This window comes from Melanotaenia boesemani, chromosome 15, assembly GCF_017639745.1.
Source record: "Melanotaenia boesemani isolate fMelBoe1 chromosome 15, fMelBoe1.pri, whole genome shotgun sequence".
NCBI classification, from domain to species: Eukaryota; Metazoa; Chordata; class Actinopteri; order Atheriniformes; family Melanotaeniidae; genus Melanotaenia; species Melanotaenia boesemani.
Window position 1 is genome coordinate 24,312,735 of NC_055696.1, and position 26,071 is coordinate 24,338,805.

The window sequence follows — 26,071 nt, forward strand, 5'->3', positions numbered from 1 at the left end:
TAAAGCAGCTGTTACTGGCAAAGATTCCAGCTCCTGTCTCTGAATCTCTTCCCACTCGTGATATTTACTGGATACTGGTGCGAAGCCAAGAGCAAAACACATTTTCAGGATGTGATCAGGACCATCAAAATCTTCTGCAAGTCAGCAGTTTTTAGAGGAAATGAGCAAAGCCTATGAGACTGAATTTGCTTGAAGTTTTGCATTTTCTTTAATCCTCAGATTTGTTTATGTGATTATATAAGTTTTTAGAATCTTATTTTTGTGCAAAATAAATACAAGGCCTGCCGGCTTAACTGGTAGTGACATTTGGCTGCATTATTTAGCTTCTCAATAATTAAAATTTAACTTAACAGAGATTGTGCATTTAATTAAAAACAACCACGTTAATGTGGAAAAAATTTACATTAACTTCAACATGGCATTTTGAGAAAAATGTTGTAAAAATGCTTTTCTAAGAGTCACAAACATGATTATGACTATAATGACATGGCCTCGGTGGTAAAATTCTCCTAAATTTTCCAAAACTCTGATATCCTCCTCTGCATCAATCATACCCTCACCATCACAAATGCTGGCTTTTTTACTCTTTAGTGCTGACAGTCTTTGTCATTGTTGGTATATAGATCTAGGCATTAGTTTGTTTATAAAGTATCTGAAATGTGGACTCATCTGATCCCAGGCACATGTCCTCCGTCTTTCTCTCCTTCTGAGATATGCTTGCATAAAACAACTCGGCTACATTTCTCTACGGTGTTGATTTATCAGTGATACAATTCCAGGTTACATTTCTGCTTGCAGTGGCAGACAGTGCCAAATGAGAATAGTTTCTTAAGTTTCTAAGAAAAAAAAGTGTACTACAACATTATAATCCCCTGCAGAAGATTAATAAAGTATTTTTTTTCATTTAATACATTTTACCTAAGCCCATGTGGTTATACCGTGACACGATAGTTTCTTTTGCCGAGCGGCTCAAAGGTTGGAAACATCTAGCAGTTATTGCTGTTCTTGGCCTTTCAGACTGAGATGTCCTCAAACTCCATGAATTTTTATGTAATATTCTGCACTAAAGGTGTTGAAAGACCTTTATTTTTTCAATTTTGAATTGTAAAGGTATTTTTTTTAAACTTGATCATTTTCTGATGGAGTTTGGTACAAAGGGGCCAGTCATGATGGATTCTCATTTGTAAAAATAGGGCCTTTATTTGATGTTACTTTTTTACCTAGTCCTGACACCCTTACCGGTTACCTATTAATCTGCTGATAATGACGTTTCTTATACATTCTATGAAGGTTTCTGTCTTTGTTCTTTTAGCGTTTTGCTGGATCAAATTCTAGATTTATGAAAACTTTCCGAAAACCGTGGAGCAGATCAGTGAAAATGTTTAAAATAATTTCAAACAAATGAATAAATTACAGATTTTGAGTTTATTTTAGAAAACTTTCCAGCTTGCTTATTGAAACCTCATACTACCCCAGTTATGTTATCAACCTGCTTCCAGTGTGCAAAGTTGTGCATGTGGGAGTCCATGGCTGCATTTAGGGGTGAAGATTTCCTTGATAACAGAAACTTTATGAGCTGACTGGATGCTGTCAGAACAAAAATGAAAATTCAAGGAATAAAAAAATAAAAAGGAGTTCATACTCATTTTGGGCTGGTGTGGTCGAGTCTGTGCACAGGGCACTGGGAGCATCCTTGGTCTGGCTGGCTACTTGTAAGTCCTTACTCTGGGTGCTGTCGGGGGCTTTCTCTGAGTCACACCTGCTCTGTGGCCCATCGACATTAGCAGAAGGTGGGCTGACTGCGTCTAACACAAGAGGCGTTTGGATGGAGGAAGGGGCAACTTTAGGGGTGTCACTCAGGTCAACCAGGGGCCCGACATTAGGTTGGGGATCAGCTTTAAGTGAATTGGAATGAGAGCTGTTTTTGGGAGAGGACTTGGTGGGAGCCGCTTTGGTTGGGCTGGAAGTGCTGATGGTTAGTGTGGTGCTCTCACTAGCAGGACTACTCTGTGCTGTGCTCAAGCTCTCAGTTACTGAGTTGGCAGCAGTGGAGGGAAGTAAATTTACCACCATGGGTGTGGTGTCTGCAGCAGCAGGCCTGTTTGGTGGGGGAGTAGCAGGAAAACAGGGAGGAGAGGGAGAGGAGGGGAGTGGACATAGGAGAGAAAGCATCACCAAGTGAGGGGAAAAAAGAAGATAGTGAAATTAAGAGTAGAGGGAGGGTGCAAGTCAGGGTGTAAACAAGACAGAATAAGTGCTACTGTGCTGGAAAAGTAAAATCTACACAATCAAAATCTTAGCAACAAAATATTTGTGGAGGGGAAACAAAAATATCTGACAACAGGGTTAGGATGTTTAAACAAAAACTAGTTTTCAGATGTCTTTGGGTTAACTCACTTCTATAGACAGGAAAGAGGTTGCTGCTTGGTTAACGGACCGTAAAAGGACCATAAAACGAGCAGTAATTACATTGATAGTCTGGCAGGCCTTATGTTGTGGACATCAATTGAATTTCTCTCCAGTTTGCAAAATGTGGAACAGCATGAAAACAAACTGCTATATCAAAAAAGATGATTTTGACTGGTCAAATTTTGAACTAAGCTACAGCTTCTAGGCTCATATGAATACAAACTAGTCAAGGTAGACCTATCAGTTTCAGGGTTACTTGTCAGTGTAGTTTGAATGTCCATGCATAGTGCAAAGAAGCTACAGATCTTACACACTCATTTGTGTCTGAGTACAAACCAATCATGTCTAAAGCTGATGTATGTCTGAATATCTGAGTCATAAATCATTTTTAACAGAGAAAAGCTAATGAACTTTCCCACTCTGCAGACACGGCTGGGAGACCCTGCAGATGAGACAGCGGTGCTGTTCCATACTCACTCTGGTTCTGTCAGTGGAGTGGTCTCATTGGGCTCAGTGGGACCCCTTCCCTCTTGGTTTGGAGTGTGCTCCTCTTCTGTTCTCACTTCAACAATCGGCTCCTTTGACTCGTCTTTCCTGTTGTCAAAAGGATGCAGGTAAACACAAAATCAGTTAGCTGGGATTTCATCAACCATTAGGGGTGTAAATCACAAGCTTAATCACAACATATTACATCAATTCAGGGTTTGCTGATGATACTAATTCTGCTATGATACCAATTTGATTCAGGAGCCAGAGATACGATAATATCATCTGATTTAACTAAATAATTTCCATTCACATCAAGTCATTACAAGCAACTAATATTCAAAAATATAATTTTATTTCTGAGATCAATCTGATATTTAAATGAAAACACAACCTTTTAATGAAAATAGACTATGGATAGATATGTTTTTTATATCCAGATAAAAGCTTCACATAATGCAAAAGGAATCTGAAATGAATAAATTTCTATTATGTGGACATGAAAGCAGAATATATGTTGGTTATAATAAGCAGTGTAGTCCAGTCTGACTTTAAACACTACACCTTCGCATATTAGCATTTTTCTCATCAAATTCTAATAAACTACAAGATATTTGGGTTGTTCTCATTTAGGTACGGCATACAATCAATCATTATTATGATGTTTAATTAATATCTTCTATTTGCATCAATGCTACTGGATTTTTGATCATTAAATTTAATGTTGAGTTTATACTGTTTATACCCCTATTAGCTATTATCATCCTGCAGTGCGGTCTATTTTTGGCCTCACATCTGACTTTAAAATACTTTGGCACACAGAGGAGTTCATGACCACTCAATGACTGCAAGGTGTCCTGGTCCTGATCATTAGTCCTCCACCACCGTGCTTGACTGCTGGAATGAGTTGTGGAATAATTCCAGAAGTCTTCTTCAGATGAAACATTGCAAACTTAAACGTGCTGCCATGTTCTTTTCAGAAAGAAGAGTTTTCTCCTACAACCCTTCAAACAAACCATACATGTCCAGTCTTTTTCTAACTGGACTCTCTCTGAGCACTGCATGGTCTGGGCTTGCTGGTACAACAACTACGATTGTCAACTGTTTTGAATGATTTCCACTTGTGAATAATAATGATTTTTGTTGCTGTAGAGTTTTAGACTCCACATTGTTTGGAAATGTCTTTATAACTTTTAAAAGATTGATATGCAGCAAGAAAAACTCAAAGGTCATTGCTGATGTCTTTCTTCTTAGCTTGGCCTGTACTGAGGTTCTCACACTGGCTCATGAGTGGTAAATAAGTTGCATCTGAGTAGCAGCACCTGGCTTCTACTTACTGTCTTAATTCTTACAGAAACAGCAAGGAAGGACTCCGCATTTTGTATCATTTTTGCTAAATAATGAAGACCTGGTAAGGATCAGATGGCAAAGACCTTTTTCTTAATTTTATCCTTATATTCATCATTAAAAGCAATGTTCAGTAAAACAACCAAAAGGCACAATGATAGTCCTTTTAACTGTCTGATTCGCTCCAGTCAACATCTGCTCGTCCTCCACCTCCATCCACCCGCTTGCTCTGATTGTAGGTTCCCCCGAGGACCTCGCTCTTATCACCACGCTGCTCTCTGATTGTGCCGAGCTTTAAAGTTTTCGCTTGCAGGGAGTGACATGTTGAGATCTAAAGGTTCAGAACGTCACTCTGCATCTCTGCATGCATCACAATTCATCCTCTAAAGACTTCTTTTATGTGAGTTTTAGCTGAAATATTTATTTGTTTTGTTCATAGCTGGTATAATAAAAAACAGAGTACTGTGTTAAACAGAATTTTTGATCAGAAAAAGGCTAACATGCACTTCAGGATGATTAGACATTTACAAGCACAATCTGCTCTGAATATTTTAGTGTTTTCAGTAATTCATTTACTTGTTGTAGACACAGGTAAAACTGGCTAAACACAGCACAGTGGATGGAAACAAGAAACTGCTCTCCAATCTGAGGTTCAGGGCATCTTTTGAATTTTAGCTTTAACCAAAATACGGGAAACAAAGAGTTTCTTATTGAAAAAAATGGCATTTGCTTACGTGAAAGCTGCCTTTCCCTCCTCCATGTCCTTGCTCTTGGCTCCTGGTCCGGCCTTCCCACAGAAGTTCACGGCAATGCACATGAGGAGCCCGCAGTTGTTGAGGAAATAGCAGGTGACATCCACGCCAACCAACAGCAGGAAGAAGACCACGATAAGGATGCCCACGATGGCTCCAGTGCCCAGTCCTGAGCCGCCGTCAACAGCATCTGAAGGGGGCAAGGACAAGGAGAGGCGATACGCAAGCGAAACAGGCAGAAGAGGAGAAAAGGGGTTAACATGGGCAGGGGTGGGGTTAGAAAGAGAGTGGAAGAGAAAAATGATGAGGGGTGCAGTCAGGCTTTGCTTTCAGTGCCTCAGGATGCAGTCAAAATATCACGTCTGTTGTTATTTTCAACCCCAATTTCCACTGGGTACGTGTGCACCGCGTTCTGGCTGCGTCGCGGTTTCATTCCGACGTCCACGGTGGGTCAATCCACACCGGGAGCGTGTCAGACCAAGGCGCCTGCAAGTACAGGCCGCTTAGCTGGATCCGCAAGATCACGGTATAACAGAAGACAGTTGGAGAATCTTGTGATTTGCCACTTCCAGGATAAACTACTTGTTGTCCATGAAGATGAAAAAAACAAAAAAAAAAAACAAAACCCTGACCGGTTAATGACATAATGTTTACATGGTTCAGCAGCACAAATCTGCAAGAGTGCTTTTATTTTGAAAATTACTGGAAGCTTTTACACTGCTCCCAAGTCTGATTTCCTGTCTGGCCCTATCTGACCCCCAATTTCAACCAGGTGCATATGCTCCATATTACAGCTGCGTCGCGGCCTCCATAGCCGTTTTAGTCACCGGTTTGATTCCCACCGGCCGTGGTGCTTGTCAAAAGCATCCGAGAAGCGCCTTGTCACGACTCTCCGCTAAACATACGCGCCGAGTCTATTTTTGACAAGAAAATTAGTCCAAAACACGTCAAACTCTGCAGTTCAGATAGGGCCAGACAGGAAATCAGACACAAGAGTAGTGTAAAAGTTTTCAGTGATTTTCAAAATAAAAGTCTTTACTGAGACTTGTGCTGCTGAACCAGATAAACATTACGCCATTAATCGGTCAGGGGCTCTCAGTTTTTTTTTTTTGTTTGTTTTTTGTTTTTCATCGTGGGCAATGAGACGTTTATCGTGGAAGTGGAGAATCATGAGATTTTCCAATTGTCCTGTGATTTTGGGATCTCACAGATCCTGCTAGGTGGACTGCACTCCCACCTGACATGCTCCCGGTGGGAATTCTGCAGAGGTCGGAATGGTGCAGCCAGAATGCGGCGTGAACGCTCCCAGTGGAAACTGGCCTTCAGGAAGAATTTACCAAAGGGAGCAGTTAAATCTCCAGATTCGTTATGGTAGCTTGACATCTTTTCACACAAATCGAAATCACCAACAAACTTGAGGTGTTCAATGTCATAAAGATTAAAAACAAACACAAAGTAACAGAACATTTCCTTTGACCGGTTACTGACTGGTTCACTCCACCACATCCAGCAGGGACACATGGTTATTATTATTATTAGTTATTATTTCCTATTAATATGATGGCTACACATGTTGCACAGAGCCTGGCACAGGAACCCCACCTACCCACTCCACCATCTATGTTTTTCACACCATATGTAACAGGGCACCTATTGTCACATTTAAAGCTTTATTCTAGCATAAAGGTCTCACTGTCTTTTATCTAGAATGAAAGAGTGTGAAAAATCTGCCTTTTCTTCTTTTTTACTTCACCAAAAACCAAACACGAAGCCCTTTTTCACTACTGTTGTCAAAGTCCTACTAAAACCTGCTAACAGCTGGGTTCCTCCAACCCAAACTGATGGAGGCAGATTGGCGCCCTTCCTGGTCTGTAGGGTATGGTGTAATTAACCACCAGGAAGGGGGTGGCAAGTGTCATTTCACATCACCGGCAACAGATTGGGTAGTTTCATTATAATACTACTATTACTACTGCTACTAGCAATAATAACAGTAATAATTGTTTATATATTAATGTGTGTAAATAATATACAAGAAATAATGCAACATAATAAATTATGAAATATTGAAAGTAATAATTATTATCGTTCTTAAAGTAAATACTTCTACGTTCCCTCAGTTTAATTAAACAAGAAGCAAGTGATACTTTACACACTGATAAAATCAGATGTTCTGTTAAAAAAGCAGCAGAAGCCTTTAATACTGATTATTTTCTATGTCCCAGGGCTCTAGTGGCATTTTCAGAGCAGCTTTTGTGACATGATGAGCATTTTCTCAAGGAGCCAGAGGTTTAAACATGGCAGCACACGATGCCGGTAAGACATTAAATGATCCACATTTTAATGATCCACAGAAAATCTTAAAACAAGCAAACAAACAAACCATGCATCATTTTCAGCGGCAGACTGTGGGAACAGGCAAACAAGCAGGTCACCTTTTTCTTTTAATAAAGGGGATGCAGTACAATAGCAAGCTGTAAGCTTATGATACCCTTCAAGAGAAACTCCCAAACCAACAGCTTTCAGGACCTTTCCTTAAGTTTACCATGCAACATTTTTTCATGCATTTAAACTTTCATTGGAAACATCAGAGCTGTGGAGCGTTATCGTACATGTGCAAGCATCATCATCATTACATTTTGAGGGCAAAGAGCAAACACAGGTTATTTTCTTCCAGATGAGTTGCACATGCAGTGTACAGACAGGATGAAATAAGGAAGATTTGGAAGTCTAGGCAGCTTGGGCTTTGCAGCTCTGATTGGAAGAGGCTTCCTAAGCTGCAGTAAAAATTAGGCCTTGTATTTGATTCCGGGTATTCCAAACCCAGCGTAACAAATGTGCCAAGTTTTCATGTTTGAAATCAACATGAAAAGGGAAAAATAAAGAAAACAATGATTCTGCTGAACTGAGACAATGACCAATAATTTCTGTTTAATTTTTTATTTAATATTTTAATTTAAATAGATTACTCAAGAGTCAATATAAGACAAAATGTATGAATGTATGTTGATGATATTGTAGAACATCATCAGCAGCTTTGAGTAACAGCATAGAACTGTGCTTTTCTTAAATTCAATTATTTGCTTGTTTTTCGATTTTATGGTACATTTGTTTGAATCAAATGAGACAGAGCTGCCAGACTTTCTTTTTGTAGAAACAAAACACAAGATACTTACCCTTTTACTTTAAACAGAAGAAACATCAGAGGCAGAAACATTTAATTTTTGAGGTGCTTAATGTACCAATGGACTTGAGAAGATAAATAAAGAGGGCTTTATAGTAGAAGCACATGATCTTGTATCTTTAAGTCAAGCTTGTCTGCACTGATGCAAAACAGTTTCTTTCACAGCTTGTCATATCCTGACATTTGCATAAGAGCTCATCATCAGTTTTAATGCATTTTCCAGCTCACAAGGAAATTCTGATGTGATGCATCACTAGCAGCAACAATAAAGGGCAACAGTCAAACGTCCTTCTCTAACACTGGCTCACAGAGTAACTCAGGACCATATAATTAGGTTAGACGGATAAACACCTGGCTAGCGAGCATGGACTTTATGTCCACAGTAAACATTGCCACGTTGGGTGTTGGGTGTTTATTGATTCTGCTGCTTCACATTTTCTTCTTTATTTTGACTCCTTTTGCTCTGTTACTGCACTACTTTGTCAAAAAGTACCTTAAAGTTTTGAAAGCACAATAAAAATCATGACCAACATTTTCCACATTACCCTGCACATCCAGAAGTGATGCTTTGGGGGTACACTGGATTAAAATGAAAGGTTTTAGGTGCTGATGAAGCAACGGTATGTGATGAGTTGGGAAGGATATGGTATATTTTAGGTATCACACAAGGGCTGACTTTTTTTTTACCTCTTTGCCTCATTGCCTCTATATTACTACATGAAATGCTGACTAAAGCCCCGAGCCGTCACACTGCCTTTTTAAAATTCATTTTTGAAAGCATCCATCATGTTTATCACAATGTTTTACCTCATTCATTTTTCATTGATTGTTTTTTCAAGATAAGTTTATTTTCAAAAACTATGCTAAAACAAAGAAGTCTTTCTACGTTAGAGGTCAGAAAGTCATTGCAAGGAAGCCGACAAAACACCGCACGCATGACTTAACTTACTGTTCTGAACTTTGATCTGTTACCAGTCAGATGAAATGCATAAGCAGCATTTTCCAGCTCACTTTGATCATCTTGTGAACTCGAGAAAACAAAGACTGTCAACTTGTGACAACCAGTTACAGTAAGTTATCTTGAGAGAGAGAGAAAAAAGGCTGATTTCTCAAGAGGATGAGAAAATAGAACTGGTTATTACATGAAAACATACTCTGTTGACATAACAGAAAAATTAACTATTTGGACCTTGAGATAAGCGGATCAAAGCCACTTTGACCATGAAATATAACACTGCGAGCGCCTTACCAAACATCTGATAGTGACTTCCTTGGACTTTAAATGCATGGCCTTTGCATAAAATTGAAACTACCCAAACGTAGCATCACAGACTAGATTAAAGACAACGGGTTATTACTACTGTCTGGGTTCATCAGGACACAAAGTCAAATGGTTTTAAAATAGTGTTAAATCCAAGCTATTTTCCTAACCCTGATATAGCTGCAACACTTTTACACAAATTCAAGCACATAATAATATCTTAGAATAAGTAGCCCATGAAAAAAATGACCACTTTTAACAGGAATTAAAGTTTCTGCCTGAAGCAGTGAAGATTAGTGTCTGTTAAGCATCATCAAACTGTCTGAGGAGAATATGAGCACTTTTATACTCTGAGGACAATCTTCAAGTTTGTGAAAGCTGCTTATGCTCCAACACCTAACGGAGCAAAGAGGGAACAGGGGACAGCTTCTGATAGATGTGACCACTGGTGCTGAACTTCAATATCAACCCGAGTTTTCAAACCCTTCACGCTATGGCCTGCAGGTTATTGTAAAAGGCTAAACACAGGAACAGTGCAGAAATACTGTGCAGAAACTGTTGCAGGCTTTACAGGGTAAGAGGGCCATGCAGAAATGGTCTGTCCTCTCGGTAATGAGAAAAACATGGACTAAACCACTTTTATATTACACCTAATATGTAGTTTTTTAACACCAGACTCACTCAATTGAGTTTACACTGAGACATTTCATTCAAGTATGACTTCTCATGGTATTTGATATTGATATAAATAGTCTATACAGTAATGAGCCCGAATCATTTGCATCCAGCTATTACGCTTTCATTTTCCCCATTAGCATGTAAATTCTTCAGACTGTACACGTTTGCAAGGACTGCTCAAACACATTGCTCACTGTAAGTGAATGACCTGACGGAGCACCTATAAGACTGCTGTAGATATCTGCTTTTCCGTTGCTAGTGATAAAAATAATAGGTTTGTAATTGTCATGCCTCTTGAACAGGTTTTGTTTGTGCCTGCTAGTATAACAGGTATGATTTCAAGCAAAAACACATTCCACAGCCATGTCAGACGTTTCATTTAAATTCACTTTGTTCCCCGTCTGGCTGCACTGTAGCTTGCAAATATTAATTTCTTCTGATGGGTGTGATGAAAATACCGCAGCTCTGTGCACTTACAGGTGACTACACTGTTACAGACAACACTTGTTTCTCCTCTGCTCATTGCTTCATTTGCATTTTAACAGGCACAATAAATCATGTGGCATGTCTTCACTGCAGAGGAGGGTTTTTTTTTTTTTTCACCGAGAGTGCTCACTGAGGGAGAAAGCACAAATCTACCAGTCAGGATGGACTGCACCAATATTTCTCTGTGTGGGATTTTCAGATGCAGCACTGAGCCAGTTTTCCCCAGTAGACAGCTGATGACTAGCCACACGATAAAACAAAATATTTCTAAAAAATCCAAATTTTTTGTGGTGCTAGTTCTTTTTCAAAATAGGACCCAAACTTTAATCACTTTTACAAGAGTTTCTATGCAGAGCTGCTGTGAGAAGAAAACCGATTTATTACTCTGCAGAGGCCCAAAAATACCAATATGCATGCACAACACAATCCATTCCTGGGTGCAAATAAAGTGTTTCTTTTCTCCTGCAAAGTCAGTAACACAGTTTGGAGACAATCTGTTCATTGTGTGGACAGAGAAAACAGGAGTTTTGAGAATGCAAGTCACACTTGGCCAGATACCTCTGGACAGACTAGTCCTGAAACATCACTGCCTTCAAGTTTGTTAAAGACAAGCAGCAGAATATTTGTCGGAGAAATCAGTGGCGATGCGCCACCAACAGCTCCTTTAAACCAGCTCTTGCTGCAAACCTTACTAACATGTTGGTATGAGAACTGTAAACATGTTTTTCTCCTGTTTCTCTGTTTTTCTCCCATCCATCCTTTATTTGAGGATTACGCTCATAAGACTCAAAATTAGTTTCTATTCTTCTTCAAAGCTCTGCCACCATCATGAAAATGACATCTGCAGCAGATTCTGGTATCAGAGTGATGCTAACAATTATCTGACTGATTAAGATGTTTGGAAACCCTTCGTTAGAGGAGGAGTTTAAAGATTTAAATGACAGATTTGCAACAAGTGCTATTAAACATGTACACTGGCTTAGAAACATGATTTTAAGTTACATCTGTAATAAAAACCAAGCAGAAGAGGAACATTTCTACTGTTTTCCTGTATACATCTACCAGCTGAACTTAAACTTTCTTATATAAAACCATGTACTGATTGATGCTTTGGGACATGTGAAACACAGCTCTTCCTGCACTATTTGCTTCAGAGAAGAGAAATATTCCATTCATACCCAACACAAGTGTCAGGCAGACATTCAGATGAAAATCCTAATTATAGAAACTGAACCTCACTCAACACAGATCAGCACCATCATTACTCAGCGGGAACTGATGAACAGCAGGAGGGACAAAGTGACAGAACACCTAAAGGGTGTCGTAAGCTCTTATTTTCCTCATGACAGAGCATAGCTGAGATTAAACGGTGAAGCCGAAGATATAAAACTGAGGGAATCTAATTTTAAACTCCAACCCAGGCCGAGGCGGGCAGGTTTCAGAGGGGAAAACTACTCGGAGAGTAAGAGAGAGACTAAATGCATTGCAGATGTATGTATGTATGTGCAAACTCCTTCAGGTTTCAGATGAGGTTGAATCAACTCAGTTTGACCATGCTTTGACATTTTAAGTGAGAGGGAGAGAGCCTCTAAATGCTCAATCAGTGGACAAAACAGAAAAAACTCCAACATTTGTGTGTTTGAAGTGCTCTTGCTACAGACTAACACCTCTTCAAATAAATATCTGAGCTTGTTTTCTAAAAGCTGAATACATAGTGCAATTCGTGCTCCAGCTTTTCATGAGAGATTATTTGACAGACAAAATAAATAAATAAATAAATAAATAAATAAAAAAATGAAATAGAAAACTCCCCTTTGGCAAAGTAGCTACCAACTTCATCATTTGAGTATTTCAGCACTGCATTGATGTAGGAGAAAATGCCCTGAATGCCACCAGAATGGGTTTTTCATACCTTGTCACGGTAAACATCAAACCCATTTCCTCTACATCACTTGACATACTATTACTGCTACAGTTCAGCTCAGCTGAAGTTTGAAATCATGAGGCATCAGCAGCTTTAAAGCAAGAAAACTATTTATGTTTAGATGCCATATCGTAGGATGTCCAATATTTTCTCTGTTGAGAAAGAAAAAACAGTCACCGGTGACATCTGTGTGAGTACTGGAAATGTATCAATGCTTTATTAATTCTCTCACATTGAAATGCTGTTGATCGTGGTTGCAGGTGATTTCAGTCATTATGCATCTCCTCTTCTCTGTAGACTCTACAGCTCCTGAGTGAGCTGGAGAACAAATGGAAACTGTAGAATGGGCTTTGAGTGACTCGGCTCTGATGGCCATTTTTAAACTGCTGATTGGTGTTTGATCCATTTATTCCTGAATGAGAATCCATGACATGCCTTAGAGCATATGCCTGAATAACATCCATTAATCTGAAAAACCAGACCTTACATCTAAAGCTTCACATCAGGTGATCTTGATCTGTTTGGTTTTTCTTTGAACACTGAATCCATTATTTTCTTGCTTAAATCATCACCATTTTCATCCATTTTCATCAGGTATTTCTGATAATGAAAACCCACTTTTACCCAAAAATGTGTGACATGCTACTGAATGCAAAATGCAAGAAAGAAGTTGAGGTAAAAAAAAAAACTTTTAACTGACTGTCTGACAAACAAGAAAATAGAGACTTGATATTCAAGAAGACATCATGAACCTAACTAGAAAAGTATGAAAATCATTTGTAAGTCACTGATGAAAAAAAGGTGGAATTGTTTCCATTTGCTTTGTTCTCACAAGCAAAATGTCTCTTTTTAAATTTGATGAGATAAATACAGATTTCTACAGGTGTTAGACTCCACTACTACAGTTATAGCTAAATGTTTGGTTTGAGACTCCGAAACGGAGGAGGGTTTACACTTTATCTTGCTTTATATCAACAAAGAGACATTTTGTGGGAGAAGTTTGCGATATTGGCAAACATTGAATGGTTATCTGTGGACTTACATATCTTAGCATGATCAGACTTGGGATTTACATGCGTCGTGTGCTCAGGCTGATGAATGACATGACCACACATGAATAAAAAATGTTAATTCTGTAAGCTGGGAGCTGATTGGTACAGTAACCGTCTGTGTATTTAGCTGCACATAGACCAAACCCTCTACATCTGCTCCTAACCATACTACTTTAGTAGAGAGAATAACAGAAAAGCGAGAATGGGTGATATCTGGTCTGAAAGTGGAAGTATGTGGGCTTTCAAACATCTTCTGCTTTCTCTGTAAAAGCAGTGGTGGCCAAGTGAAAACTAATGACACATGGCAGGTAGATGTTTGAGTAAGGAACATGTGTGGAGACACTAAATGTCAACTGGGACTTAAATTTATTTTTATATTTCACCAAAGTGGATTTGAAATTCTGTCATGAAATTGGTTTATATATTTTCAAGGCGTCCCACGTTGTGAGTCATCATGCACCAGACACTGTGTCATCACACAGGAAAAGGAAAGTTTTACTAACGTTTTTTTTTTTTTTTGTTCTGGAGATCTGGGTTTTAGGGTGACCAGCTTCAGTGAGGATAATCATTCTCATCACTTAAATTTCCCTCACTGTTAAACTCCTGTTTGCCAACTCCGATTTTTTAAAATCAACTACCGATGTGCAGACTCTGGGTTGTCCTATCCTTGCCTTTTCCTTAATTTATTTCCATGTTCCACCAAGAATTAACTTTTGTATCCTTACTGGGTAGCAAAGTTACTTGGTTAGGTTTAAATAAAGATAATAAATCAAGTAGCAATACTTCCTTTTATAACCTGTACAAAGACAAAAACACCACTGGAGGCTGTCCAGTGAATGCATATGGGACACAAAAGGTTCCTGGCCAATAATTATCTATGAGCTGGGAGCTGGAGCCCAAATCTGCCCAGCAAACCATCAGGGTTCAGTAGCTGCTGCTACATCAGCTTAATCATTTTCAGCTAATGCTTTGGTTGCATGTTAAAAACAGCCATCATTCTGTGCTGCTGCAAAGCGTCGGGTCATACAGTTTACCATTTGTTCCTGTTTGCTTCAGAAAGGATAGTTTATCTCTTTCAGTTTCAGCATCTGGGTTTAACAGTCATGTAACACTGGATGCAGAATACAGACATTTTGTTACATTTCCAGAGAAATAAGGACCAAAATCAACTTCACAATCAGCTTTCCAGAACAGTCTGACAAAAAAACAAACAAAAACAACCCAGCATCGTGACACTTATCTCCACATGTTTAGAAAGCCGTTACTGTCTTGAAAGAGAAAGAATTTATTTCAACCCTACAGTGGTCACATGGAAACACATTGATATGCACATAAAAAAATTCTCAGAGGATAAAATAATTTCACATTCGTGAAAATGAAATTTCGAGTGATTTAACAGCTGTTGCATTTTCATTTTTCTGTTTTCAGGTAAAAAGAGAACATGAATTGTCAAAATAACAGCTGATTTCTCGTATTTCTTGAATATAAGTTTGAAAAGAGTATGTACACTTTGTCACAAAACATGATTAGTTATTAATTTTTTTGTGAACAACTTTCCACCCTCCACTGACAAGGCGGTTACATAACAATGCATTTTGAAAATAAGCATCACATACTGTAATGTGGACAAGTAAGAAACAAGTACTATGACCACAAACCAGTGCTTAGATTTCTTTGCAAATGTCACTTTCCCTCTTTTTCTATCCAAAAGAACCCAAAAAAAACCAACAGAAATTAGGCACAGCATTTGTTTCTCGCCTCCAGTTTGAACACATTCATAATGCTTGACTGGGGAGTTTTGAAGCAGCTGCACAGCACAATCATGAACTCTGGATCATGCCATGAATCAGCTTTTCATGCCGTGGTCATGCTTTTACGTCATTGTGGAGCGGTATGTCTGAAACCTGAAATAAAAAATCTGTCCGCTTAAAACACTGCAGACACATGATGAGACCATGTTAGGTGGTTTTTCCATCTATCGCCCCTTTTCAGGTACCAGTGAGGCTGAGAATGTACTTGCTGTTCACCCTCATGTTGTCATAGGTAACTGCCTCCATTGAGAGCATATGTTCACATACTTGCTTGTGTACTAAGGGAGTACATTAGAGACCTCAGACCAGATAGAGTTGACACAATTTTAAGGTGCAAACGAAACATTAAACATGGTGACGCTAGGGAAAGTTAGCTTTTGGTTAATAGAGAAAAAACCAACAGCAGGGGTGTTGTAGATGGTATGTAGAGACTCTGAACCAATCAAACCGTCTCAGTGGTGAGCATGCCTGGCTCATTCTGTGAATGCGAGAAAATGTTATTTATTTATTTTACTGCTGTCAACTCTGTGACCTTAAAACCGGTCAAACTAGTCCCTACACTGCCCCTTCTGGTGATCTTGCATATTGCAGCTTGCAAGTTCATTTCTGAGGATTTGCATTTATGATGCTTCAAACAAACACACACCATGTGAGGCAGCCATGATACACAAGCGTGTGTGTATTTAACAGCAAGTATATTCTCGGCCCAAGGCATTATGAATGTGTTATAAACCAAATCTAAAACAATGCGAGCATACTACTATGTTAGATCAATCCATCTTCCGCTGATAACACTGACAAACCCTCAGATCTCCTCTTTACTGAATCTGATGGAAACAAAATATTAACAGAACCTAAAAACACACAAGCTTGAGAACAATGAAAGTACTGAGCACCCTGTAATAACACCATGAAACCAATGTCTTGACTCTTCATCTTTTCTTTTTTCTTATATTTTTTTGTGTTTCAATCTTGTGTGTGACTGCACAAGGGTCAAAAGGCATAGAAAGCAAAGGAGTCTGGACCCAAAGACGTGACAGGCTCAGACTGTCCTCTTTCTCCTTCCATGAAATCAGTTTATGAGAGCCAGAGCAGAGTCAGCAGGGACAGCAGGAGGGTCGCCACAGTGTATGACACACACTGGCAACCCAGGGTAGCTGGGGTTATCGACCAACAGTGTAGATACATGATCAATATCGAATCATTGCAATCAAGTGGGACAAGAAGATATAAAATAAAGAAGGAAAAAAACATAATAAAAAGCAACAACAGAAAAAGACATTTGTGTGTATGACAATGTCATGGTCCGCAGGTGCCCAAGAAGATCACACATGAAGACAGGAAGAGGACAAGGAGGAAAGGGAAGCAGGAGAGAAAGAGGGAAAAGAGGGAGAGAGACAGAAAAATAGGTCAGAGATACAGAAACACAAGTCCAAAAGGTTATTAGAGATTGAATTAAAGGAATAACCAAAAAAACCCAAAAAACTTCAAGTCAGAAGACCAAAACAAAAATAGGTTGTTGTAAGTAATACGACAAATGGCAGATGGTTGATGGCAGGCATGGGTGGAAGGTCACATAGAGGAAGGTGATGGAGGGATGAGAGACGATTCAAACACACTGCAGTCTCACTCTGCTTTAGGTTCAGTGTAAACAACAAGAAATTTTAATCAGCAATGATGCAAAAAGTCCTGAATCCAAGAACACGTCTGCAAAGGTCTGGGTATCATCTGACATTAGTAATGGCCAGTGGTGTAATATGTGCTAATGGACTGCTTACCCACCAGTCATGCATCTACTTAACTATCTCATTAATGCAACAATTTTTTTATTGATGGAGAAAATATGGACATAATTGGCTAAAAGTGGCAAGAACATTATTTTAATTTATTTAGTCATTTGTTTGAAAATATGTATTTTGAAGCGTGAGCCTAAGACAAGTACTTACTGGCATGAAAAAAGCGCAAAATAAATTTGGTGGTTTGTCTAATTGTCTTCCAGCTTTAAAGAACCAGTGATAAGAAACTTAAGTTTTAGAATACTAATGTTAACAGATGTTGTATTCTAGTGGTGCATAGATGGAAATAACTTTAAGAGACAAAAAAACTAGTAATCTCAAAAAATACATGTACACACATTCACCAGCCACTTTACCAGGTCTGCCTCGTAGTACCGCGTTGTCCTCTTCATCAGGTCCGCCTTCTATAACAGGTCGTCCCCTTCATTGGGTCAGCCTTGTAGTATCGGGTCACCCCCTTCATTGGGTCCGCCTTGTAGTACCGGGGTCGTCCTCTTCATTGGGTCCGCCTTGTGGTACCGGGCCGTCCTCTTCATCATGTCCGCCTTGCAGTACCAGGTCGTCCTCTTCATTGGGTCTGCCTTCTAGTACCGGGTCATCCTCTTCATCGGGTCCGCCCTGTAGTACCGGGTTGTCCTCTTTATCGGGTCCGCCTTGTAATACCGGGTCATCCTCTTCATCAGGTCCGACTTGTAGTACCGGGTTGTCCTCTTTATCGGATCCGCCTTGTAGTATTGGGTCATCCTCTGCAATGGATCTGCCTTGTAGTACCGGGTCATCCTCTTCATCGGGCTCGCCTTGTAGTACCGGGTTGTCCTCTTTATCGGGTCCGCCTTGTAGAACCGGACCATCCTATTCATCATGTCCGCCTTGCAGTACCGGGTCGTCCTCTTCATCGGGTCTGCCTTCTAGTACCGGGTTGTCCTCTTTATCGGGTCCGCCTTGTAGAACCGGACCATCCTATTCATCATGTCCGCCTTGTAGTACCGGGTTGTCCTCTTTATCGGATCCGCCTTGTAGTATTGGGTCATCCTCTGCAATGGATCTGCCTTGTAGTACCGGGTCATCCTCTTCATCGGGCTCGCCTTGTAGTACCGGGTTGTCCTCTTTATCGGGTCCGCCTTGTAGAACCGGACCATCCTATTCATCATGTCCGCCTTGCAGTACCGGGTCGTCCTCTTCATCGGGTCTGCCTTCTAGTACCGGGTTGTCCTCTTTATCGGGTCCGCCTTGTAGAACCGGACCATCCTATTCATCATGTCCGCCTTGCAGTACCGGGTCGTCCTCTTCATTGGGTCTGCCTTCTAGTACCGGGTCATCCTCTTCATCGGGCCCGCCTTGTAGTACCGGGTCGTCCTCTTCATTGGGTCTGCCTTCTAGTACCGGGTCATCCTCTTCATCGGGCCCGCCTTGTAGTACCGGGTCGTCCTCTTCATCGGGTCCGCCCTGTAGTACCGGGTTGTCCTCTTTATCGGGTCCGCCTTGTAATACCGGGTCATCCTCTTCATCAGGTCCGACTTGTAGTACCGGGTTGTCCTCTTTATCGGATCTGCCTTGTAGTATTGGGTCATCCTCTGCAATGGATCTGCCTTGTAGTACCGGGTCATCCTCTTCATCGGGCTCGCCTTGTAGTACCGGGTTGTCCTCTTTATCGGGTCCGCCTTGTAGAACCGGCCCATCCTATTCATCATGTTCGCCTTGCAGTACCGGGTCGTCCTCTTCATCGGGTCTGCCTTCTAGTACCGGGTTGTCCTCTTTATCGGGTCCGCCTTGTAGAACCGGACCATCCTATTCATCATGTCCGCCTTGCAGTACCGGGTCGTCCTCTTCATTGGATCTGCCTTCTAGTACCGGGTCGTCCTCTTCATCGGGCCCGCCTTGTAGTACCGGGTCGTCCACTTCATCGGGTCCGCCTTGCAGTACCGGGTCATCCTCTTCATCGGGTCTGACTTGTAGTACCGGGTTGTCCTCTTTATCAGGTCCGCCTTGTCATCCTCTGCAATGGATCTGCCTTCTAGTACCGGGTTGTCCTCTTTATCGGGTCCGCCTTGTAGTACCGGGTTGTTCTCTTCATTGGGTCTGCCTTGTATTTTCTGGGTCGGACCTTTTTAATCCTTGGTGTGATAGATGGAACCAGGTGGTGGAAACCTTCCTCAGAGGTTTTGCTCCATATGGACATGACAGCATCACACAGTTGCTGCAGGTTTGTCGGCTGCATCCATGATGAGAATCTCCCGTTCCACCACATCCCAAAGCTGCTCTACTGGATTAAGATCTGGTGACTGTGGAGACCATTGGAGTCCAGTGAACTCATTGTCATGTTCTAGAAAGCAGCTGGAGATGATCTGAGCTTTGTGACATGGTGCATTATCCTGATGGAAGTAGCCATCAGAAGATGCCACACTGTGGTCATAAAGGGATGGACATCGTCAACAACAATACTCAGGTAGGCTGTGGTGGTTATACCAGGCCACGTTGGTGCTAAGCGGCCCAAAGTGGGACAAGAAAATACCCCCCACACCATTACACCAGCAGCAGCCTGAAGCATTGGTCCAAGGCAGGACGGGTCCATGTTTTCATGATGTTTCTACCAAATTCTGAGCCTAGCATCTAAATGTGGAGCTGAAATGGAGACTCATCAGGTGAACCTGATAAAGAAGCTGGTGAATGTAAATTACGAATGTAACAAAAATTCTAAACTAGTTAAAGAATTAATGGTGTTTTAGCTCTTTTGTGGTTAAATTAAAAGCCAACTTATTAAGTCACAGTTTTATCCACATTTGTTTTCCACACTCTTTTAGTAGTAAAAGACTGAGATGTACACAACACGGCATACTTCACCAGGCAGCTGCTTGGTGTTAATGTACACACATGAAATATTCAGCATTACACCACTGGTCATGGCGGGGAAAACAACCCATGCAAAAGCACACATCCAACACAGAATCTGGTTATGAAGTCTGCAACATGGATGAATGGGTGACTGCATGTTATAAAACTTTGAAGTTAAAAGTTTACTTTAATGCCAACCTTAGCTGGGGAGATTTGGATGTATGACCTGTCAGAATCTGCCACTTTAGTGCCTATGCAGGAGAGTTTTTACCTGAAGTGTCAGTTTGATGGAAAGGTTTTGGAAGAAGATTAAAATAACTTCATCTCTCTTCAGCTGGGCAGCGTTTGGCCATGTCTGAATGTCGGAGGAGTGCAAAAGCTACCCATTTCTGCTTTCAGAAGCCAAATCACAAACCAGTTGGACACGACAGATTCAACAGATGTTAAAAATAAAACTAAAAGGTTTTTTGAGACCCTTTAAGCTGACAGGCATTCCAAATTAAAGAGCCATTCAAATTACTGGGATGATCATCTTCTTTATTTTTTTCCCTTTTTTGTTGTGTGACAGCATTCTAAAGTGAGATGGAACTCTGTTTCAACACAGGGGAAAAGCGATCATCTGGAACCAGTATTTATTTACTAAGTAACAGCTGCTCTGAGTGCGTAAAGAACAGCTGTGGGACTACGAGAGGAAAACTGGAATTAAATGCAGATGTTGTCGCTAAAAATAGACCTTAGTTATTTCCACCATCCTTAAAGTGAAGAAAAACAACAACACAGCTTGGAGGCAATACTAAAATATCCCTCCCTAAAAATAAAGGAAATTAATGACGAGAAATAAAGGGGGGGCAACTTGAATGAAGCCCGTGTGAACTTCTGGTATTAGAAGTAATCCAAACCTCCCGCTGCTGTGTGGCTGCTGCCCAGGAAGCACATGGAAAAGAAAATTAGCAGTCTCTTTATGTGCCCATGCACTGGCAGCAGTTGCCTTACAGATTCCAGCTTTTGCTTTTGTTTTTTAAAAGAAAAAAACAAACCAGAAAATATTAATTTAGTTGGAAGAGGCGCCATGCAAAGACTGTAAGGGCTGCATCCCCACCAACTAGGCCACACACTTTATATTCAGGTCATTCAAGGACCCTGTAAACTGTGGGACCTACCAAACCTGGCAGTGGAAGGTAAAGACCAAAATGTCAAACAAAAGAAGGATGAACAGATGGTTTGGAAAAAAGGGGACAGGGTTGTAAAGATGAGGTCCTCAATTTTCTGTGTTTCTCCTGTTATTGTCATTTATGACACACTGAATTTACAAATGAAACATTTAGATTTTTTATTTGGCACTAAATACTACAGAAATGTCTATTTATATATCATCTTAAAGAGAGTTTAAGTTAGGTATGTAAATTAACTTTATATCAGTTAATGTTTGTATACTTGTCTCTCTGCTAGAAAGTAGAAAAGACGGGAGATAGAAAAAGCTGCTCAGCATCTTGGTGCTGAATCAGACCTGACGGTGGGAAACCAGAGGTTGTGATCCGAAAGAAAGAAAGAAAGAAAGAAAGAAAGAAAGAAAGAAAGAAAGAAAGAAAGAAAGAAAGAAAGTACTCAAGGTTGTACTATGAATATGGCATCAGAAAACTGACTTGCAGTTTAATTTGAGGGAATCCATAAGTCCGAGGAAGGATTTAGTATTAAGGCTCTACATTAGAAACAGCCCTCTTCTTCACTGGCTGAAGTCTGTGAGTCATCTTTATGTGTGATCCTCAATCTGACCTCAGTCTGCTTTTAAAATCTCTCTGACATCTTCTTTCTGAGGCCGATGTTACACTAATTGACTCAGACATTGAAGAAAATTCCCCCTTTTGCCTTAAAAAATTGTGTTCTGCTTTGCAGCTGCTTCTGTTGTCTGACTCAGCAGCAGTAAACAGCAGCGACATGTCACACATCCACATATTTTACAGATTTATGCTTCAGATCAGATTGTTCTTCTCTGCCGGTCACTCTGGCTTTTCTTTTCTGAAAACCTGTCTTGCTTTGTAAAAATTTATATTTTCTTTTAAAGCGCTGCAAGCCTTAAAGCCCTGCTCTGTTTTCTCCCACATCTTGAATATAATTGGGTAAAACTGTTAATTACCATTTCAGAAAATCTATCAACCACTTGTAGACAAGATGTCTTTCTTCCTTATTCTGCACTTTTTAGTAGGTAAAGACCTAGTGGAAACATATTGTCCATGCATGAATCAAATGTTATCTGTTCCTTGATGTCCATTGACAGGTAAGATAACAGGTGGTGGGTTCAGTAATAAAATGTCTTTAAAGAAAAGAAAAAGGACAAGGAGGCAAGTACTGAAAGTGAAGGTGAGAATGAATAAAAAATGTAGGGTCAGAAAAATGAAGATATTTTCTGGGAGACAAACAGAAAGCTGGGTGAAAAACAGTTCGACCTGTTGGACAGCTCAGGTGTTGTGTGATGGGGAGGCAGCCCGAGGTAAAAAGTGCACTTTAGACACAACAAAACACAGAAACAAAGGCGGACCGTGACCATTTTTTCACAGAAGCTTCAAACAAATTGAAAAAGCATTTAGGTCTGACCTATTTTTACTTTGCATCAGTTATCCACAGCAGAAGAGCATCAAAATGAGATAAAATAAGTAAAGCCTCTGGTTTAATATTAATTTTAAAGCTATTGTCCAACTTGTGAAGTGAGCACAGAGCTTGAAAAAGCAGATGAGGTGCATGAGACAAAAAATAAAACTAAATAAAAATGGAAAACAGGCAGAAGTGAGTGAGGCATTAACAGATGCTAGAAAGAGTCAATTAATCTGATGACTTCACTCCAAATCAGTCTAGTTTTTTCATTTCAATCTGATGTTTAGTCTAAAAATACATTTCTGTTCGACACACATAGAAAGCTTGTAATGTACAACTACATGTATTTAATGGCTACTTTTCATCCATTTCAATGAGTGTACAAGTAAACACACAACATAAGTCAGTGTATAACATATATATGTTTAAATTCCAACAAGAAGCCATCTTTTATAATGCAGTCTCAGAGAAAACATCTGTTTGATATTGCTGTATATGTCTGGGATGGGCAATGCCTTTCAAAAGTTTTTATTGTCATTTAATTAAAAGAAACTGAATAAATTCTGAAAATATTGTCTTCATATGCAGCTGTGTTGCTTTAACTAGCACCTGGTAGTAATCAGTTATGGCTACTAGATGGTCGCATCAACTTACCAATTCACTTCCAGGCTCTGGTGTGTGAAGCTGTGAGATTCAAAGCTAACGGAATACAAATAGAAGAAAAGTAAAATTAAAGACAACAACCACCGAATGTTGCGTGTGGAAGCTCCTTAAGAAAATAAATAAGTGTGACCTCAGCTAAGTAAAGGTAGCACGTCATCCAACTAACACGACTATAACAAGTCATTTGAGGGAGAAAAGGTCCATCTACAGATCAGTGCTAACTGGCTAGTTTTGTCACTAGATGAAATTCAACTTGAAGAACAAATAGCAGACTTCATCTGGAAGATGATAGCTAAAGACATCTTAGCTTCCAGTCAGTTGGGTTGAAGGTAAAAGTTTTCAAAGTTTGACCCCATTTGTTTGCAGTTTGCAGTCCTATCAAGATGAACCATCAGCAGAAGACTGAAGAAACTGTGTGATGATCATAGACTGTATATAAAAGATGGACAGAGCCTCCGTGATATCACCTGTAGGTTTCTGAAGAGCTGAATTGAAGCTCATTGGGTGGTTCCCACCGTCGCCATCTTGGCAGCGTCACGCATGTCATTCCAAGAAAATCCAAAAATGGGCAAAGAGGTGACGCTGAGAGGGAGACTGAAGGTGGGGGTGGATGATTGACACCCATCAAACTTCGAACAGTCTGTAGCTAAAAGCTAATCAAGCTAACCCGGAGCTAACCATAGCTAACCAGCTAACGGAGGTAGGCAGACTAAAGGTAAGGCGCACTGTTAGCGGGCAAAAAACCGCGGTTGTGCTACACTCTCCCTTCTTGCCGCAGATATTGGATACCTTTCAATCAAAAGGACACGTCCCTAATTATGCTGCATTTCAAGATTAAATGACATCCAAACAGATGAATTCTCCCCCCTCACATTTGTCATGAATGTAAACTTGACCTATTAATTCTAAAGTTTTTTTTGTACCAGGCTTTAAACATGTTTATTTCTACTGTGAAGTTGGTCCTTTTAACATGGGAGTCTATGGGGATTTGCTCTGTTTTGGAGCCAACCCCTAGCAGATGAGGGGGGAACTGCAATTTTTTTGCATTTCCGCAGAGGCTTCACATTTTACTGCCAGAGGTTGCTGCTTGGTGATGATGCTGTAGGTGAGTGTTGTAAAGCTGTCTGTCCCCACAGATTCATGGATAGAGCTTCCAACAGTCGTATGCAACGTGTTATTATGCACTCAAGCAAAGCCATGCCATAGCAGCACACTGCTGGTTTCCATAGCTGCTGAACACTGAGGACTCATTGGACCTACTTTGCAGGGCTAGCAACATGGTGCTAACAGCCAACAGCTGCTGGGACTGGGATGATGTTGAAGTAATTCTCTGTAATTTCTGATAGTAGTTTTGGTTAAAATGCCCATCCCTAATATACAGAGCATCACTGCTGGAGGTTTCTGTTTTTTCACGAGTTGTCATGTTAGATGAATGTAAGGGTTTGTGCTCATTTCACACAGTTTGAGACTGTGACATGTTCTGTTATTTTAACTTACTGTATTTATGTGGAGCGTTTGCATCATGAGTTTCCACTTTGTTATCAACTATGAAGATGGTAAAAACTTTACATCTTCCCCAGTACAACACAGAGGCAGATGTTTCCTGCAGTTAGCTTTGAATGAGAATTCAATTAGGCTCTCTGGTCACGGTGGAAGCCTTTGTGCAGTGTGCTTAGTGTGTGGATGCTCGGGGTGGGATGAAGGGAATTGTACCTGGGATGGTAGTGGGCTCCATGGCTGTTCTGAAGGAAATTATGCCCGGCTCGGATTTGCCCTGCTGATTCTCGGCCACCACATGGACCTCATACTCTGTATTCCAGTCCAGGCCGCTCAGCAGTATGTATTCGCTGCCATGGGGGAGGCGGAGCTCTGGTTTCCAAGCAGATACATGCTTCTGGAGTAGGGATGCAGACAGGAAACATGTCAAGAGAAGGTAGATCTTTCTACCCATATATAAAAGGATCAATCTAGATTAATCAAGCTTTTTCTGTTATTGATGTTTCAGAAATGAACGTGAACCAAAATATTTCAGAACATTTTAATTGAAGTCATTTCATACATACAACGATCATAAAGAAATAGCTCCAAGAGAAACAGATGGGAGTAGTTGTGTGATTATTGAACACTTGCTAGTTAAAAAGGAAAATTTTCACTGCCAAAACTGGTCTTAGTGTTTGGCAGGAAACAAAGCAGCTAATATCTGCTGGTGGGAAGCCAGCTGGGGGCTTCATCGTACTGCTTGCTCTTCTTACACTTTCCCTTAAAAACAGAACTTATCCTGAGAACATATGTTTTTTTTAAGGAGGGGGAAAAAGCAAATGGTAGTGTGTGGAGTTGCTGGCAGATGCTTGGCTGCTTTTCCTGCTTCCAAAAAAGCAAAAATGCAAAGTAGTAACAGGTTAGGTCCTTGCCCAGCATACTCACAGCCTTGTATTTGACCAGGTAATGTTTAATGGGAGAACCTCCATCGTCCTGCTTGATCCAGTTGATCCTCAGAGATTTGCCTCCGTTTTGAGCCATGATCTCTAGTTTTGGGGCTATGGGCTCCCCTACACATGAAAAACCAAGCAATTAGCATCAGTTAGCCTACACAGGTTTTATAATGCTATCATCATGTGTTTAGCCTTTAAACAAGTTTAAAAACCTCCCTGCACTGTTGTAAATGTTGTTTCTTACTTTAAAGTACATCAAGTTCAAAATTAAACTGATAACTGACCTGACTGTTGGAATTAATTGGTGACTGATCAGAGAGCACTGCAGTTGTCAATGTGGCACAAATCAAAGTGTTGTCCGTTGCTGGT

The 26,071-nt window shown here is 40.4% G+C and overlaps 1 protein-coding gene across 20 annotated transcripts in view; it reads right to left on the reverse strand.

Annotated features, from left to right (window-relative positions):
• The window catches only part of ncam1a (neural cell adhesion molecule 1a), a 303,473-nt gene that overhangs the window by 6,449 nt on the left and 270,953 nt on the right, over nt 1-26,071 (reverse strand). For 11 of the 20 annotated variants that reach the window (XM_042008023.1, XM_042008028.1, XM_042008022.1 and 8 more), the window contains 5 exons: nt 25,695-25,819; nt 24,984-25,164; nt 4,977-5,184; nt 2,887-3,003; nt 1,643-2,098 (listed from right to left, as the gene is read on the reverse strand). In XM_042008023.1, coding sequence (XP_041863957.1) covers nt 1,643-2,098; nt 2,887-3,003; nt 4,977-5,184; nt 24,984-25,164; nt 25,695-25,819 — 1,087 coding nt within the window. Of the gene's footprint in view, nt 1-1,642; nt 2,099-2,886; nt 3,004-4,976; nt 5,185-14,480; nt 16,548-24,983; nt 25,165-25,694; nt 25,820-26,071 lie in introns of those variants that run through there. The other 9 variants (XM_042008031.1, XM_042008032.1, XM_042008040.1 and 6 more) reach the window with 2 other exon arrangements.